The 19,087-nt window shown below is 41.0% G+C and overlaps 1 protein-coding gene across 1 annotated transcript in view; it reads left to right on the forward strand.

Moving 5' to 3' along the window:
• The window catches only part of KCNK10 (potassium two pore domain channel subfamily K member 10), a 164,077-nt gene that overhangs the window by 103,155 nt on the left and 41,835 nt on the right, over positions 1-19,087 (forward strand). Inside the window, exon 4 of the mRNA XM_008056569.2 lies at positions 2,324-2,484. Coding sequence (XP_008054760.1) covers positions 2,324-2,484 — 161 coding nt within the window. The remainder of the gene's footprint in view (positions 1-2,323; positions 2,485-19,087) is intronic.

Here is a 19,087-nt window from a genome sequence, read left to right on the forward strand (position 1 = left end):
TCAAAACTGTTTTGAATGGTGGAAAATGTGTCTTGATAGGTGTATTGCATCAAGAGAAGAGTAATTTGAAGATGACTAAAGTTTAAACATGTAAGAATAAGTACACAGTTTTTAATAAATAAATTCTGTTTTGGGGGGGATCCCTCCTCGTATTTAAAAACTTATTTAAATATTACATCCCTCGTTTCCTTGAACTTTGCTTTATTTTGCTTTAGTGTTCTAGTCAGCAAAACATTGAATAAATAAGGAACCAATTGTAATCAAAATCATCATCAAATGTTGCATGATACAACACTTTACAGTTCACCGATTTTTTTTTACTTTGTTTTATTATAGAGATGTGGAGTGCAAATCAGGATTAGGTACATAAGTAATCTATGTGCAGGTGAAGTTTGGGCTTCCAACTGGTCCTCACTTCCCTTGGTTTAGGACCTGGGACCCCGTTCACTGATTTTTTTTTTTCATTTTCCTTGAATTCCTCCAACACTAGGATTTGGAGAGTTCAGAGGTCTAAGGACAACCAGGTGGTAGGGGATGGAGGTGGTCTGAGTTCTTCGTTTCCTCTTCTCTCCTTGGATGACACCAGAGATGTCCTATGGGTGCAGTGTCCTCCCCATGAGTGGAGGGTGGTCCTCTCTGAAAGCTGGAACTGAATAGCACTTGTCAGGATTAATGAGGTGCCCATTCAGCAGGTCAAAACCTCAATTTGTTTGCCTATGTCTGCAGTATGTTTCTTTCTGAGACACTGAAGACTAAAAGACATCCCATATACCCCAAAGTCAGGCAGTTGTTAGCCAGCCAAGCTAGAGTCTTCAATGTTTTCACAAGTTACGAGGATGTTTCCAAGAGTCACCTGCAGAAAGAGAAGCTTTAGAGGAACATTTGTGTCGTTTCCAGTAGGGATAGCTTAATGCAAATTGGATGATGCTGGAGGAAAATGCTTGAAAAAATGATTTTGTCCAAGTTTCCTAAAGCATCTGAAAAAAGTTCCAAGACATTCTTTGCACATTTGAATTAAAATCTTGATGAGTAAAAGAAGTACAAAGTTGGGAAGGTTAACCTGAGCACTCATGTAAGAAATGGAAACTAACTTAGATCATTTGTGATAAGAGGTTTGAATGATTCCGAATGAATAATTGAAGAGGAAAACAGCCAAATGACTTATTCCCAAAGGCAGAAAACAACAGTGAGTTCTCCAGGCCTCTGGGCATATGAGTGATGCACTAACCGATAAACATTAGTTTTTACTGATGTCGCATTCTCAACATGCCTATAACCCTGGACCCAATAACTTTCACATTATGAGGATTCAGAAACAGGCACTGCATGAATTACCTGAATTTGGCAGAATGGTTAGGTGACTAGGTAGATCCTAGTTAGCATAATATTGTAATGCTAAATTGGCACGAAAATGAGTATTAATTAACTTAGGCTCTTATCTCTATCGTGCTGATGCTGCAGGTCTTTTTCTTTCCAGCAATTCTTTCTTTAGTCCCATGCATAGCAAGTGGGCCCACAACTCTCTGTGTAAGTTATTTATGTGACTGCAAAACTCTGCAGAATATGGATGCTGGTGCTTTCAAAGCATGATTTGAAAAATGCAAAATGATTCTCTCAAATTCAAGCATCCATCAACGAACATTTACTTGACACTTGATGATTGGCGGTACAAGGAAAGGCAGGACTCAGAGGTGGTGTAGGATTCCCAGTGAAGATAAAAGGAGATCCCAGCAGAGCTTAACTTCACTATGGGAGGGCAGGGAAGAGGTACAAAGCCTTCCCTTCCCTGTTCTCTTCTGTTCTAAGGTTTCCTAGGGTAGGACCGTACCTCATGAGTCCTTTCTGAGTTTGTATAGACCACATCTCATCTTTACAGTGGAGTACTCATGACCCTGGGAGACAGCCCCAGGGTGTCTGGGGGAGGGGATGCCCTTACCTAAGATGAAAAAGGAGATGCTCTTGCCAAATCCAAACCATGCAATGATGATTCCTTCCCAGATGTTCAGGACTCCCTAAGCCAGACATGCCCATTCTTTTGGTGTTGATGAAAAAGTATCATTTTTCATCAGAAATTAACGTGAACTTTCTGGGAGACCACACATTTCCTGAAGTGTATTTAGATCCAGGAGACCGTAGAGACTTTGCAAGGAGAAAAGTGAGAGGAGCAACAGAAGACATTAGGAATTTTGGGGAGCCTTTGAAAAATGGAGTTCTCCTTGAAACTCATGAAGTGGGGGTGCACAGACCTTTTAAAAAATCTGTGAACACTTTGGTTCATGTGCTAATTTCTCTGCCACTTTCTCTTTTTAATATTTTTCACCAGGGTATGGAAATATTGCACCAAGCACTGAAGGAGGAAAAATCTTTTGTATTTTATATGCCATCTTTGGAATTCCACTCTTTGGTTTCCTATTGGCTGGAATTGGTGACCAACTGGGAACCATCTTTGGAAAAAGCATCGCAAGAGTGGAAAAGGTCTTTCGAGTGAGTACTGTATCATATTTAAACCTTAACTGCTGTGGTCCAGTTCACTTTAGCCTAACAGGATCCGGAAGGAGGGTCGGGGCATCGTTTGATTTGATGGAATAGCTTTGTTATGATTGTGTTTTCTATTTTGGATTAAGGGCAGTCAGAGATGCTGTGTCTAAACTCCTTTCTTCTGAGTAACTTCCTGTTTTAGAGTGGTGTTTCTGGGATCACAATACAAGAAGACTAAGTATGGATTTGACAACACAGATTTTTCTAAGTGGTGAGACAAACTCAGTTTCTCCTTAAAGATGGAAGATGAGTTCCTTATTGTGTTGTCAATGAACACAATATAGTTTTGTTGTGTTCCATTTTGTTGCTGAAACTCCTGCACTCCATTTTACTTCAAAGCACATTCAGTAGATTCTGGGACAGAACCTTCAAAACCTCACATTTCTTCTTATGCTGTGCTAATCCAGGCTCCTCCCAGAAGCCTGTGTTTTCCAGACACTGCTCTGTGCTTTGCATGTCTCCTAATGGCCTCTGTCTCTCTCTCCTCCCACTGCTGAGTGCTCCCTCAGTAACAGGACCCCGATATAACGCCTTCATACTAAGGTGTTGATTACTGCTATTGCCTGTGGTTTTTTTAATTGTATGTTTGTGTGTTTTTTTTTTTCCTCTTCGGAATATTTATCTTTAAGCAATGCACAAAAATCTCAACCCAGGGAACTGATTAACTAAAGATGGCAATTATGGCTTCAGTGTCAGGCGTGTGGAGTGGATTAGTGAATGAACTGGGATTCTCAGTGCCCTTTAACTCACACTTATTCTTAAGATTTCACAGAATACTTGTTCTGCTTGGGTGTGAGGTCGTTTCTGCTGTCTTATTCGGTATTGACTTAATTCTCAGGACTTGCAAACCTTCTTCAGGGAATTTTTCTTGTATGACTTAATGTTTAAAAATAACATTTTGGGAACTTTTCCAGAATCTAGTAATGATGGGCAGCGATATATCCATGGTGGGCTTTAAAGCTGTGGCTTTTCTCTTCTCTGAGATAAGAACTCTCAGACTTTTAGTTCAAGGCTGTCTGTCTCTGATATCATGGCTTGTACTTCTCTTTAGAAGACAAGGAAGCTCCCCAGGCGAGACATTTCAGAGATGTTTTGTTTTGTTTCTTAAGCACTGAGTGGGAGGAATAAGGCACTATAGCTAGGCCAGAACCACCATTTATAAGCTCAGTGGTCCCGGGTAAGCTGCTTCACTTTACTCATTGGCAAAAGGAGAGAGAATTCAAGTCTACTTTATAAGGTTTGGCGGTGATTAAATGAGATAATGTATGAAAAAGAGTTCTGCACGGGGCCAGCTACCTAGAGCCCAGAGCTGCTGTGTGTCTGTCTCTGAGAGCATCCCTTGAGGGCAGGGTAGCCACTCATTCAGGTTTCATCTGAGTGACTCCGTGGTATGGGAGTTTTTCTGGAATGTTCCACAGCCTTGGCTCCCTACGTGCTGACTGGCCATCCTCATTACAGCGTGTACCTGGGCTCCTCCATGGTCACCATGGAAACCATCCGTGGTTAGCGTTTCTGCTTCTCAGATGTTTAGGTCTCCCTAGACCAGACAGGGCAGCCCTGTCTCCAAGGGCTTCTTTGAACTTCTCAAAGACACACTCTTAGCCACCACATCATGGCCTTCTGAGTTAAAAAAAAAAAAAAGAAAACTGGCGGACTGAACCTTCAGAAGTGCAGGATTCAATGGAAGAAATGATTGATCTGGCATTTTGGTTTTTATGTAACTTCTCTAGACCTCAATTTCCTTATTTGTAGAAGAAAGGATTGAGCTAAAAGCGTTTGAAATTCCCTTTAGCCAAAATAAATAAATAAATAGATAGACAGATAGATAAATACGTATGTAAGTAGTAGTGACTGTATTGTAAATGAGGGAAGAGGTTGCAATCTTTTGGACTGCATCTGTGACTAAATTGGGAGACCTAGTTTCCCCTAATGAATTTCCTACTGTCAGTAGAGTACACCGTTTTGTCCCTTAACGTGGCCTCTTAAATGGAACATTCAGTAGATTCTGGGACAGAGCCTTCAAAACCTCACATTTCTTCTTATGCTGATTGCCCAGTTAGTACCCCGCAGCCCCATCAAAAACCAGGAGTCTTTTAGAAAGGTGAGACAGATGTGTATTATTGAATTGGCTGCTTGCAATGAACACATTTGTTGGAGGATGTTGCTAGAAGGGGTGACAGAATTCCAGGAGGAATATAAGCACATTTTCTATTCAGAAAATACATATTCATACAAACAACCCAGCCTGAAGCAATTCGCTTGCTGTGTGTAAAGTTTTGGTAGGAAATCTCAAAGCTCTTTCTCATTCATTTAAACTACATTGAAAAGACCGGTGACTTGGCCAAGAATGGTGGCTCATGCCTTTACTTCCAGCACTTTGGGAGGCTGAAGCAGAGAGATTGCTTGTGCCTGGGAGTTCAAGACTAGCCTAGGCAACATAGCAAGACCCCCCCATCTCTACAAAGCATGAAATAAATTAGTGGGGTATGGTGGTGTGCGCCTGTAGTCCCAGTTACTCAGGAGGCTGAGGGAGAAAGATCACCTGACCCTAGGAAGTCCAGGCTGTGGTGAACCTTGATAGTGCCACTGCACTCCAGCCTGGGTAACAGAATGAAACCCCAGAAAAAAAGAAAAAGAACAGTTACTTTAAGGTGATTATTTGAGAAGTGAAAATTGTATAAACTAACAAAGCTTGGGGTTGTAAATTTTTAGTTCTCACGAGGAAGGTATATATATAAAATCTACTCAGTGATTGTTAAGCCTTTCTCTTCATCCATTATGCTTTCTCTCAGCTCATAGGAAGAGAGGATTTATTATGGAGTAAACAAAATCTAAAGCCTTTTAAGTATCTGAATCCTCAGGTGATGCTGGTTTGAGTCTTTTAACACATCCTAAGCTCTGAGCCTCATTTTATTTATCTGTCTGTTTATTTATTTATTTAGAGATGAGGTCTTACTATGTTGCCTAGGCTGGTCTTGAACTCCTGGGCTCAAGCTGTCCTCTTGCCTTGGCCTCCCAAAGTGCTAGGTTTATGGGTGTGAGCCACCATGTCTGCTCTGATTCTCATTTTAAAGAATTGCCCAGTGTGCTGCATTACTTAGGAGGTCTTGGCTGCAGAGTAATATAGTGTCTGGTTCTGGGGTTTTTGTGGAGTGAATAAATAAAAACTCTTTCTTCCCTTGAGATAGAACTAATCAAGAAGTAGAGAAGTCAGGTAGAAACTAGAATGTCAGGTTTCTTGCTGATAAGAGTGAAGCTTTAGCTCTGTTGTCAAATAGATTTACTAGTCACTTTACCCTAAATCAGGACTTTGCCACTGAATTGATTTTCTATTGCTGTGTAGCATATGACCATGAATGAAGAAGCTTAAAACAACACTGTTAAATGGTCATCTTGCGCCACCACTTAGAATGTTTAATTTTGCTCTCAGAAGATGTTCACAAAAAAAGTAGGGGAAAAGTAAAAGTGGAAATGCCAAATTATTTACAGACATGTGTAGCCAAACCCAAATGAAACAAAAACAGGCCGGGTAGAGTAGCTCAAGCCTATAATCCCAGCACTTTAGGAGGCCGAGGTAAGAGGATTGCCTGAGCCTGAGGGTTCAAGACCAGCCCGGGCAATTTGGTGAGACCTCGTCTCTACAATAAATAAAAAATTAGTCGGGTGTGGTAGTGTATACCTGTAGTTTCGGCTACTTGGAAGACTGAGGTGGAAGGATCACTTGAGCCCAGCCGGTCGAGGCTGCGGTGGCCATGAGCATGCCATTGCATTCCAGCCTGGGTGACAGAGTGAGACTCCAACTCAAAAACAAAAACGATACTAACCACAAAAATTTTATTATTTTTATCTCAGTATCTTTAGGGGTACAAATGGGTTTTGTTTACATGGCTGCTTTGCATGTGATGAAGAAGTCTGGGGCTTTAAGTGTACCCGTCACCCTCATTAGTGCACATTGTAACCAATAGGTAAGTTCTCATCTGTCCATCCTTCCCAGTCTCCCCACTCTGAGTCTCCAATGTCCTTTACACCACTCTTTATGCCTTTGCATACCCTTAGCTTAGCTCTCGCTTATAAGTGAGAATATGTGGTATTTGGTTTTCTATTCCTGTACTTAGTTACTTAGGATGATGGTTTTCAATACTATCCAAGTTGCTGCAAAAGACATTAAATTTCATTCTTATTTATGGCTGAATAGTATTCCATGATATGCTTTATGTGTGTGTGTGTGTGTGTGTGTGTGTGTGTGTGTGTGTGTGTGTTTGTGTGTATTATATATCACATTTTCATTATCTACTGATTGGTTAATGGACATTTAGGCTGATTCCACATCTTTGCAATTGTGAGTAGTGCTGCTATAAACATGTGAGTGCAGGTGTCTTTTTTGTATAACAACTTATCTTCCATTGGGTAGCTACCAAGTAGTGGGATTTCTAGAACAAATGGTAGATCTACTTTTAGTCTCTGAGGAATCTCCATACTGATTTTCATAGAGGTTGTGCTGCTAACTTACATTCCTACCAACAGTGTATAAGTGTTCCCTTGTCACTGCATCTGTTCAGAAAATTTTAAAATCAGGCATGGAGACCAAACAAAATATTAAATTAGGTGTGCAGAAATAACCAAAAGTGAATTCACCAGAAAAGACATTTCTCACAGACAAAATGTAAATTCTTTAGAAACCAGAGTATGTAAATCGGAGGGACACTTGTCTTTATGCCATAAAGGAGTTGCCAAGCAAAACAAAACAACACAAAATAAAACACTTTTATAGTCCCAAGAGGGATGCAAGGTCCTCCATTTAAGGTGTCCTTCTAACCAAATCTGATCACATGTAAAGTAAAAAAGAACTTACCAAAGGAAGGGAGTCCTCAGAATCTTAGATGTGCCAAGAGAGAAAACGTGACTCACAGAATTTCATTTGTTACCACACTCGATTTCAGGGACTGCTGATTCCTCTGAGGTATGCTCACTTCAATCCCACTTCTGACAACATTTATGTAACTCTAAATAACAGAGAGAGAGAGAGAGAGAGAGAGAGAGAGAGAGAGAGAGAGAGAGAGAGAGAGAGAGAGAGAGAGAGAGAGAGGCTCATTAAAAGAAAACAATATTCAGGAATGGGCATTGCAGTGGTAGTATGCATGCCACAGAAAATTATGTGCAGATTTGGGAAGGTAAAGGAAAGCAAAAATTTTAAAGAAAAAGTGAAGATTACATAATTGTTTTGAGATAATTATCCTTAGCTACAAGGGTCAATAACAAGGATGGTGCCAGTCTGAGATTGGATAAGCAGTTCCTGGGTGGATGTCTTTGCAGAAGTGTTTTTTTTTTTTGTGTAAGGTTGTGATGGTTTTTGTGTGAGGTTGTAGTTTTGCACTCTTTTGTGATAATTCTTATAATTAGGTATTTGTGCATGAGAACCCTCTTTTCCTGGCCTTCCTTGTCTCTGCCAAGATTTCTTAACACAAATAACCTCATTTTGATTTTGACAACTTTCACACCTCTAACTCTTATAGTGGGTTAAGAATTTGGACCAAGGAGCCTGGAGATATGTTGATTCAGGTTTGGTGCAATTAGCTCCACAATGTCACTGTACCCAGATTTGTCCTCTTTTTCTGCTCTGTTTGTCTTGGCATGTTGGTCCATCATCCTTAGGCTTATCACCTCATGATTTCAAGATGGCAGCCTCTTGATTGAATATCACATTTCCACCCAATCTCATTCAAAGCAAGACAAAAAGAACTCCTTTAGAAAATGCTTTTAGAGCAGTTTTATACTCACAGCAAAATTGAGAGGAAGGTACAGAGATTTCCCATATACCCCTTGTCCCCACATATGCCTAGACCCTCCCCATTATCAACATCCCACACCAAAGTGGCACATTTGTTTCAATTGATGAAACTACATTGACTCATCATTATCACCCAGAGTTGATAATTTGTGTTTGTGTTCACTCTTGGGGTTGTATAGCCTATGGATTTGGACAAATTTGTAAGGACATGTATCTACCATTATAGTATCATGCAAAATATCTCACTCTTTTAAAAATCTTTAGAGCTCTACCTGTTCATCTTTCCCTCTCCCCCAGCTCCTGGTAACCACTCACTGTTTTACTGTCTCTAGTTTTGTCTTTTCCAGGAAGTCACATAGTTGGAATCACACTGTCTGTAGCCTTTTCAGATTGGCTTCTTTCACTTAGTAATATTCATTTAAATTTAAATTTTCTCCATGTCTGTTCATGGCTTGATAGCTTATTTCTTTCTAACACCGAGTAATACTCCATTTTTCTGGATGTACTACCGTTTATTTACCTATTCATCACTGAAGGACATCTTGGTTGCTTCCAGGTTTTATTAATTATGAATAAAGCTTCTATAAACCTCGGCATGCGGGTTTTTTTTGTGTGGACTTTAGTTTTAACACCTTTGGTTGAATACCAAGGAGTCTGATTGCTGAATTGCACAGTAAAAATAAGTTTAATTTTGTGAGAAACTGCCAAACTGTTTTCCAAAGTGGCTGCACAATTTTGCATTCTCACCAGCAATGAATGAAGGTTTTCCTGTTGCTCTACATGCTCACCAGCATTTGCTGGTGTTAGTGTCCTGGATTTTCTCAATTCTAAGTGTATCATGGTATCTCACTCTAATTTGCATTTATCCGATGATGTATGATGATCTTTTCATATGCTTATTTGCCATCTGTACATCTTCTTTGGTGGAGTGTCTGTTAAAGTCTTTGGCCTATTTTTTAATCGGGTTGTTTGTTTCTCGTAGTTGAATTTTAAGAGTTCTGTGTGTATTTTGAATTACAGTCCTTTATCAGATATATCCTTTGCAAATATTTTCTCCCAGTGGAGTCTGTGGGTTGCTTTTTTATTTTTCTTGACAGAGCAGGAGTTTTTAATTCTAATGAAGTACAGCTTATCAATTATTTCTTTCATGTCTTTGATGTAACTAAAAAGTCATTACCAAACCCAAGGTCATTTAGATTTTATTCTTATGTTATCTTCTAAGAGTTTCATAGTTTTGTATTTTACATTTAAGCATGTGATCCATTTAAAATTAATTTTTGGGAAGAGTGTAAGGTGTGTGTCTACAGCCATATATTTTGCATGTGGATGTTCAATTTTTCCTGTGCCATTTGTTGAAAGAACAATTTTCTCCTTTGAGTTGCCTTTGCTCCTTTGTCAAATATAAGTTGACTATTTTTATGTGGTTCTGTTCTGGGGCTCTCTATTCTATTCCATTAATTTATTTGTCTGTTCTTTCTCCAGTATCACACTGTCTTGATTATTGTAGTTTCATAATAAATATTGAAGTCGGTAGTGCTAGTCTTCCAATTTTTTCCTTCTCTTTCAATATTGTGTTGGCAGGGACTCCTTTTATGGCAGAAAAATCTTTTGCAGAAGTGACCTTGCAAACTTCCCTTCTGTCTCATTGACCAGAACTGGGTCACATGACCATTCGAGGGAGGATAGGAAAGCAACTATCTGACAAAGGATAGTCACATTGCCTTGATTGACTTGGACCAGTGATTCTCAAAGTTTGGTCCTTTGACCATCAGCATTAGCAACCAGATCTGCTGGAAACTTGTTAGAAATGAAAATTGCTGGGGTATTGGAGCCCAGAAATCTGCATTTATGGGGCTCCCCAGATGATTCTGATGTCTGCTAGAGCTTTAAAACCCCTGGAGTAGAGGAGTCTGATTTCATCTCCTGAGGTTGCACACACATTACTATGATGAACAAAATTAGAATTCTGTTAGCAAAGAAGAAGTTGAGGTAAGCAGATGACAGTATGTGCCACAGGTATCAATTAACTGCTAGCCATAGAGGCCACTCATAGGAAAGCCATCTTCTCTCTTCCTTGTCGTGAATTAGGTGGCCATTGGGATTCTTGAATTAGTCGAGAGAGGCTAGCTTACGGCGTGGTAACACACAAAGTACTCCCACCCCAGCCAGGTCTGTTGCATCCCAGAGAACCTTTCAGGATCTGGGGTTTGCTATGGCAGGGGAGAGAGCTGGGCGCTGCAGCTGGCTCCTAAGAGCTTTGGCCTCCAGGTAGAGCCCATAAGCCTGAACTAGTTATAAGACCCCACTCAGAAGTACAAACAGGACTGTAATGCATTGTTGGTAGGAGATGGGAAAATTGATAGGGACTAGCACTGTCATGGCCAGGTATGCTAGAATGTGCCCCAGAGCCCCACTCTAGTGTGACAAGTATCCCAGGAATTTAGATTCAGGTGGCCTGTGCATCACTCTTTGGGGAATACTACTATGGTGAGACTCAGTCATTTCCACATGTGAGAAAACGGAGCCCGTGGTTTGTTGAGTGACTTGCCTGAGTTGGTGGCAGGACCTGAATTAGAACCAGTAATCCTGCCTTAACCTCTTCCAGGTAGGCTGAAAGCACTGATGTCAGATATGTTCACCCACACCATGAAACCAATGTGGAGTTCAGAACTTTTTAGTATGCCCTGCTAGTTAAAGTAAAAATAATTCTTTGTAGGTTTCCAGGGAAATATCTGGGCAGTTAGCAAGGAAGGGTCATTATTTGGACTAAGCAGATTGACATTGGATTTCAAAGCAGGTTTTGGAAGCAGGTAGCCTCTCTGTCCCCTGCTGTGGGCTGGCAGTCTTGCTGGGTCAGGCGGACCATTGCTTGATAGGATACTGTAGGGAAACTGACCAGATTTTGGACTGCATCCTATTTTCTTGCTCTAGGCTGGACATTAGCCTCTGGTAAGAAACAGCTGCCTCTTTTTATCTGGTCAATCAGCAGGCAGACCCTCCCTCCCTCCCTCCCTCTCTTTCTTTTTTCTTTCCTTCCTTCCTTCTTTCCTTGGGTCTTACTCTGTCACCCAGGCTGCAGTACAGTGTGATCATCTCAGCTCACCACAGCCTCAACCTTCTGGGCTAAGATGATCCTCCCATCTCAGCCTCCCAAGTAGCTGGGACTGCAGGCATGCACCACCACGCCCAGATAAGATTTTGATTTTTTGTGGAGACAGGGTCTCACTATGTTGCTCATGCTGGTCTTGAACTCCTGGACTCAAGCAATCCTCCTGTCTCAGTCTCCCAAAGTACTGGAATTACAGGTGTAAGCTACCACTCCTGGCCAGCAAGCTTCTTGATATTTTCTTTAAAACCAGGGGACATGCTTATTGATTGATTGATTGATTTGCTTCCTACCCTCTACCCCCAAGGATATGACAAAAACGTTTATTTGCCTTTGGATCCAAAGGTTTCTGGGTGTAGCTAACAAATAATAAAACAATACCCTAGACATATCAGGGGACTGTATAACCTGCCAAATGTTTAAGACAGAGTGAGGACAGTCTCAATCTGCCAATGATATTCAATTAGTGGGCGAATCAATCACTTTGGATCACAGGAAAGGGCAAGTGGTGGAAGCCAAAGACTCCTGCAGGTGCCTGCCACATGCTTGGCATGAGTTAAGGACAGACTTTGAAGAACACACTTGGCAGGAGGCTGCTGTTTCTCACAAGCATCTTGACTAGCATCTAGCAGCAAAAAGGTTAACTTAAAATCATTACTATTTCAAGCAGACAAAAATCTCTGTTTTGGAAACAGGGTGCTATTTTCAGCTTTGTGGGTTCAACTGCAGCTTCCAATTCCTATTAGTAGGTAAAATGCTCCTTGGGTCTCAGCTGTGAATGCCAGTATTGTACCTGGAGAGGTGAGGGAAGAGGGCAAGGTTATGGGCTGAGTTTTTAGTCCAAGAAATTGTTTTATAGCCCAGCTGGGTTCTTCAGCCCACTGCCCAGAAAAACCACAACTGATGTAGCCATTATAATGGAGAAAGCGTCTAAGGTCACAAAACAGCCGAGCGAAATCACTCAAATGTGCTGTCTCCGAAGATTCAGAGGATACATTTTCAGAGGGAACTTGGTAGGAAGAGGGAGAACTCAGTAGCTGATGATGTCATGGTGAAGGGGGTGTCACGACTGTCTTCCTGAGATCAGTGGAGGACTTCCTGGTGCTCTAGGCCTGCATGGGAGTTCGGGTTCACCAGGGTACAAAGTCTGCAAAAAGATCTTAGATACCATTCTGAGGTTTTACAGTAGATGCTGTCTATAAAGCAGTTCCTCTGGCCATCAGGTCCCACTCACCTGAGCCATGATGAAGGCAGTCCAGGAGCAAGGTGTGGGTGGAGATAGGGTCTCTGGAGATTGAAGCTGCTTTTTGTCTTTCGGATAACTTCTTATCTCCTCAAGCAGTCATATATTAACTGACCTTGCAGGGCAGCTTCCCTCCTTCCCAGGGATTAGGACATGAGAGGCAGCATTTTCATTAATTGCTAACCATAGCAATTAACAGCTTTTACTCCACAACCTGTTATTAATTCCATATAGGCAGTTTCGATGTCTGCCTTTCCGTAGCGCAAAAAGATGTCATATTGGTGAAGTTCAGTTTACAACTTCGGGAGATTCCCATGGGTCTCTCTGTGTGTTGGGTCTGTCTGCTTCACCAGTGCACACCATATTATAAATCCCTGACAAAGGATTTAGTAGGCTTAATGTTATGTGCATAACGTGAGTTTGTTTTTTATCAGTGAGAAGACCCTGTTTTTAATGTAAACAATTGCTTTCTTACTTTCCCTAAGGGCTGAGAAGCTGTAGGTGGCAATTGTTTTAAAATACAAAAAAGGCAAATAATTTTAAAGCTTTATCAACCAAGTGTCTTCCAAATTAGTTTAGGAGTCTTGACTAGCTTTAATGATAGACTGAGCATTGGGATGACCTACATAATCGACATCCACAAAGCAGACGACACAGCGTCTCTTCACGACAGCCCATAACACCATTTTCCCAAGGATAATGCCTTCTTTTCTCCCTTCCTCTAATGTAGGGTTTCTCAACCTCTTTACTATTGACATGAGGGCTGGCTGTCCTGTGCAATGTAGGAAGTCTTCTCACTAGAGGCCAGTATCATCACTGTCCACACTTAGTACAACCAAAAATATGTCGGACATTAATAAATGTCCCCATGGGGGCAAAATCGCCCCAGTTAAAAACTATGGCCTGCTGTGGTGGCTCATGCATGTAATGCCAGCACTTTGGTAGACCTAGGTGGGATGATTGCTTCAAGTCAGGAGTTTAAGACCATCCTGGGAAACGTAGCAAGACCTACTCTCTACAAGAAATAAATTTTACAAAAATTAACTGAATGCGGTAGTGCATGCCTGTAGTCCCAGCTACTTGGGAGGCTGAGTGTAACATGGCAACCCCAAATCTGAGAGGGCTTGTGCGTAATGTTCTTTACCTATTCCAAATATGTCACTTAGAGGCCCAACAGGGAAGAACATTGGTTATTAGAACTTATAGGAGGCACTGATGGCAGTTGGTCAGTGAGGAAAGAATCCATGCTTTGGGACAGTACAGTAAGCAGTTTTATAATCAAGCAAGTTAATTATTCAAATTGCTATATGGTGTTTACAATTACACTGATTAAGGGTGCCACCTACATTGTTCTCAGCTCTGCTCTATCACCTGCATTCCATGGTTCATTACTGGGAACAGGCATGCACTTCAGAGACCAGTCTTGGTCAGAGGCTGATCCCCGATGTTGGGGGCAGAAAGAAGCCAGGTAAGGTGGAAAAGAGACTATGTCCGGACAATTACCTCACACTGAGGCAGAAGGATTGCCTGAGCCTGGGAGGTGGAGTCTGTGGTGAGCCGTGATCAGGCCATTGCACTTCAGCCTGAGGGACAGAGTGAGACCCCAATAAAAAGCAAACACCAGACAACCCCCTCTCCCTAAAAATCCCAACAACAAAACTATAGCTTTACTGGGATGTAAGGGGTTAATGATCTCACAGGCACACACTTTGAAGAGGGTTTTGGAGTCTGTACTTTGGGAACAAGATCATTTCTCATCAATGATGGAACATGTATGTGGAAGTCATTTTATACAAGAGCCACCTTGTGATAACCTTCAACTAACCAAAGTCGAACCTCAACCAATCAAAACTGCCTCATTTGCATGGTGGGAACCCTGATGCATGGTGGGAGTCCTAACCCTCACCGTAGCTTAAAAGAAGGTCACACTCCGCTGGCAAGACACCTCACGGTACTGGCTCTGTGCAGACAGCTCCTTCATCATTGTCCTGCTCGCTGTCTCCCTGGCAGGATACTCTAATAAACTTGTTTTTCCATTCTACTCTGACTTGGGTGAATTCTTTCACCACCTGTGGCTCCAGTTGGCTGGTCGCTACCAAGAGGCAGAGAATTCCTGGAGACTTGACTCTGACAAGTACACATAATGATACATCATTTTGCTTTTTTTCTTTAGCAGGCAGACCAACTCTGTGCTAACTTTCTCTGGCCTCCTAGTGACTATTTTAATGTATGGTACTTTCTCTTTCTTGGTTATCTTTAATAACTAGCCAGTGTCCTTCTTGTTGTCCCCTGCTGCCATTTGATATCACTAGAGGAATCTTTAAAGTGCATCTTCACTCTTTTCTATAAACAGTAAAGCTTATCAAACTCTGCCTACAATATAACTATTTAAAAATACTGCCTGGTTGGTATTTAACATTTAAACATTTTTGTCAGGTAACTTAAACAGAGTTGCTCTCTTTTTTTTCCTTCTGGCAAACTTTGATCACAGGTAACTTCTGGGAATCTGAATTGCTATATTAAATTTAGCCTACAGCTGCCTTCTTATGTATTTTAAATTCAACCTAAAGGTTTCTCTGTACATAGTGAACTGTTACCTACTCTTGAGCCAATCACCAAGTTATGACCAATCAAAGGTAACCATCTGTTCAAACTGGGTTGAAATAAGGCAAATGCCAAGATGTAACCAATCCTCTGTTTCTGTTCCTGACTTCTACTTTCTGTCGCTTTCACTGTCCATAAATCTTCTTCCACCAAGGAGCTGCATTGGAGTCCTGAATATGCTGTGATTCTGGGGGCTGCCCTATTTGTCAGTTGTTCTTTGCTCAATGACACTCTGTTACATTTAATTTGCGTAAGGTTTTTCTTTTAACGTATTGTTACTTTGGGGTGGGAAATTACTCATGAGCTTCTGTACATAGGAACCTTTGTAGGAAGCCTTGGGTTTGTCATTTGCGCTATGAGATTTGGTTGTGGTCAGGCTGATTATTGTGGTTTCACAGTATCAAAGTCTAGAGATAAATTGCTAATCTGTTTTGAGGGTTTGTGATGCCAAACACTGGGCTATGGGCTTTTACTTAGAGTAATCTGTACAGCAACCCTGTCAAAGAAATTGTCGTTGTTTCTTAATTTCATGAGATCAGAATGCTTAGAGTGGTTCTGTGACCTGTCTAACGTCACTCAGGTTACAAGTGACATAGCAAGGATTTCAAACCGGTCTCTCTGCCCTAGAGTGACTTAGTCATTCCACTGTACTTCCTTCCTTCTTTTGTAAGGTAGAGATAATCTGAGATGGTTCAGAAAAGAGTGCATGAAAAGTTTAGTAAGAGCTGGGGATGGATAAAGATGGCCAGTTGAGAGAAAGTCAATATTGGCCTTGTCTTTATTCACTCTCAAGAGTTTTAGTGTTCCAACTTTATTATACTTTCTATCAGCATGTCAGATTGGATTATAGCCTCTGATTCTTTACTTACCTGCTCCATCTACCTAAATCCAGTTCATTCTTAGCAAACATCTCTCTATTGATATTCTGTATTTCTTACAGATAACTCTAAGATTTATATGCCCCTTGCTCATGTCTGTTATGTGACTAATGCAAAGGTGGGTTTATAAAAGAGGTGCCTACACTGTCCTGACTGCCGACTTATTTTGGCCCACCTCCATGGGAGACATTGCTGAGCAGAGATATTCTCCACTCTCTGTTCTTCCACTCATTGCTCTACTTTGTTAAAGACAAGAGGGAACACACAGCTCAAAGCCAAGCTTCTTGTTGGGTTGAGATAGCTGCCCTTGCTGTCCAAAAGCATTTTCCTTTTCCTGGATTCATCAGATTGCCTTGACACTCTGCTTTGATGGTTTTGAGAACATGGAATTTGAGACTATCAACACCAAGATTGTTATAGCCTGACCAGGTTCTTATGCCTGCTGCCCAGAAAAACCAAAACTGGTGCAGCCATTACAATGGAGAAAGTGTTCAATATTGCAAAGCAGCTAAATGAGGAAGACAGGAAATATAGCTCAAATTTGCCTCCCTGAAAATTTACAGGATAGGGTTTTTAAAGGGAATTTGGTAGGCAGGGGGATAGGGGATGCTGATTGGTTGATGATGTCATGGGGAGTGTTGAGACTGTCTTCCCGTCCCAGAGCCAGTTTTTGGGAGGGAGCATCACAGGACCAGTGAAGCCAGCTTCTGGTTTGTGTACTGGGCCTAGTTGGAGCCTTGGGTCCATCAGAGTCTGCAAAAGATCTCAAAAAACATTCTTGGGTTTTGCAGTAGCTGCTATCTATAAAGTTAGTCCCTGGAAACCAGCAACTACTGCCCCCTGGGCAGTGAGCCATTGTGGAGGTAGTTTGGGGGATGTGGGGTCCTTGAAGACTGGAGGTACTTCTGTTCTTCAACCTCCACTTTTGTCCTTAAGTAGTGTTATACCCACTATTTAAGAGAGAACATGTATGTCAACCTGTTGGGGCAGCTTCTCCCTCCCCACAGGTCAGGACATAAAGATAATCAATTGCCCTCTACTGGAGTTAAATCAAACATGGAAACAACAGATTTGTTAATGTCTAACCATAGCTGCAGCTTTCAGAGCTCAGGTCTCGTCTACAGTTTTTACCCCATGGCCCGATATTAACACTTTGCACTTGGATGTCCCCTCTGAGGAGACATCGTAGACCTAGCAAGCCATTTGGATGTTCCCTTTTATGGGACCTAAAGAGATTGCTGGTTATTATACAGGACAAACTTATGCCAGTGCAAATTATTTTATTTTATATTATTATAGAGATGTGGGGTACAAGTGAAGATTAACTACATAGGTATGTGCATGTAGGTGAAGTTTGGGCTTCTAACTGGCCTTCTTTCCCCTGATAGTGGACCTGGTACACTTTGTATTATCACGTGCCCCTCACCCTCTTCCTTCCTCCCTCCCCTAGCAGTGCCCAGAGACTGCTGATCTCTCCCTTGTGTTCATGTGGTTGTTGTTCAGGGTCCATTTATGAGTGAGAACGTGTGGTATTCAGTTCTTTGTTTCTGTGATAGATCACTTAGCATGATAGTCTTTCCTTGAAGTGTTCCATTGAAATTGCATGAAAAAGCAAGTAAAGAGATGGAACATATACTGAGATATATGTAAAAAAAAACCAACCAGCTGATGTTACATGGAAAGAGAATGTGTGAAGTACTTTCACAGCAGTGCACAGACTGGGCAATAAATTGCATATGATTAATGTGGGAGGAAGAAGACAAGACTGTATTGTCTGCTCGAATAGAAAAACACCGGAAGACTTCCAACAAATTACTATTGCACAACATGTATAAATGTGTCAGTGACCCCGCAATGCACTTCAGTGACTGTTTCACATATTGCAACACATTAGAAAAAGATAAGATATAAAATTTAGATTTTTTTGTCATAAGTTCCTCAATGTCCAAAATTTCATTATAAGCCAAATATCATTACAATAAAATAATTGATTCCAACACTATACTATTTAATATGAAGTGATTTTTTTTTACTATTTCGTAAGACAGTGCAGTTGAGTTGCTGATAGGCGATCTGCAATATATCTCCAAGTGCAAATTAATTATATATAGGTGGTTTCAAGATTTTAATTCCCATTGAGAATTTAACTTAGTCAAGGTCTGCTTTGCCAGTAGTCCTAAACATCTCTGCTTTTTAAGAACCATTTAGCCGTTTTCTTGCATCTTTCTGATTTTTCCAGGTTTCTCTGAGGCTTCTGAAATTCCTTAAGTGTCTCTGATAGAGGAAGCTATCTAGAATGTTTTATGGGTCTTCATTATCTGCTAAGTCTTGCCCACTGAAGAGAAGATCATTTCCCAGAATTCGAGGGGTTTTATATTTGGAGCCACTGAAAGTCCAGTGATGCTTTATGTCTGCAATATGGTAACCTGTATCTAAAACTTCCAGGTACTTTGGAGTTATAAATTTAATGCAAGAGTTTTGTTAGCACTCACATTTTTATTAGTCTCATAAAATCAGTTTAATAGGTGTATTATTTCCCATGGTCACCCTTTATCACCAATTTTCACAGGTTAGTTTGGTTCCTCTGAGAGACACTGATTTAATAGAATAGTAATCCTTTACTCTTTTACAGAACTCTTTACTTTCTGTATAAATTACAATTTATTGATGTAAACATTTTTTTCTTTTTCTTTTTTACATTTAGCTTCATGCTATTTCTGTGAGTCAAGCAAGTAATTGCCCACTCTTGTGTAGCTTCCAGTAAATTGCGTGATGCCCTTGTTGAGTTGAGTGTTAGTATTGTGGAACTGGGCATATGATCTATATATGCACATGAAGGTAGCCCTGAGGATGATTTCTAGGTGACTGGCATGCCAGTAGTTGTTGACACATTCCAGATAGCTGTGTTGCAGTCTGAGTAAATGCTTGGC

Source organism: Carlito syrichta, unplaced genomic scaffold, assembly GCF_000164805.1.
Source record: "Carlito syrichta isolate Samal-C Ts95f unplaced genomic scaffold, Tarsius_syrichta-2.0.1 Scaffold302399, whole genome shotgun sequence".
Taxonomy (NCBI): domain Eukaryota; kingdom Metazoa; phylum Chordata; class Mammalia; order Primates; family Tarsiidae; genus Carlito; species Carlito syrichta.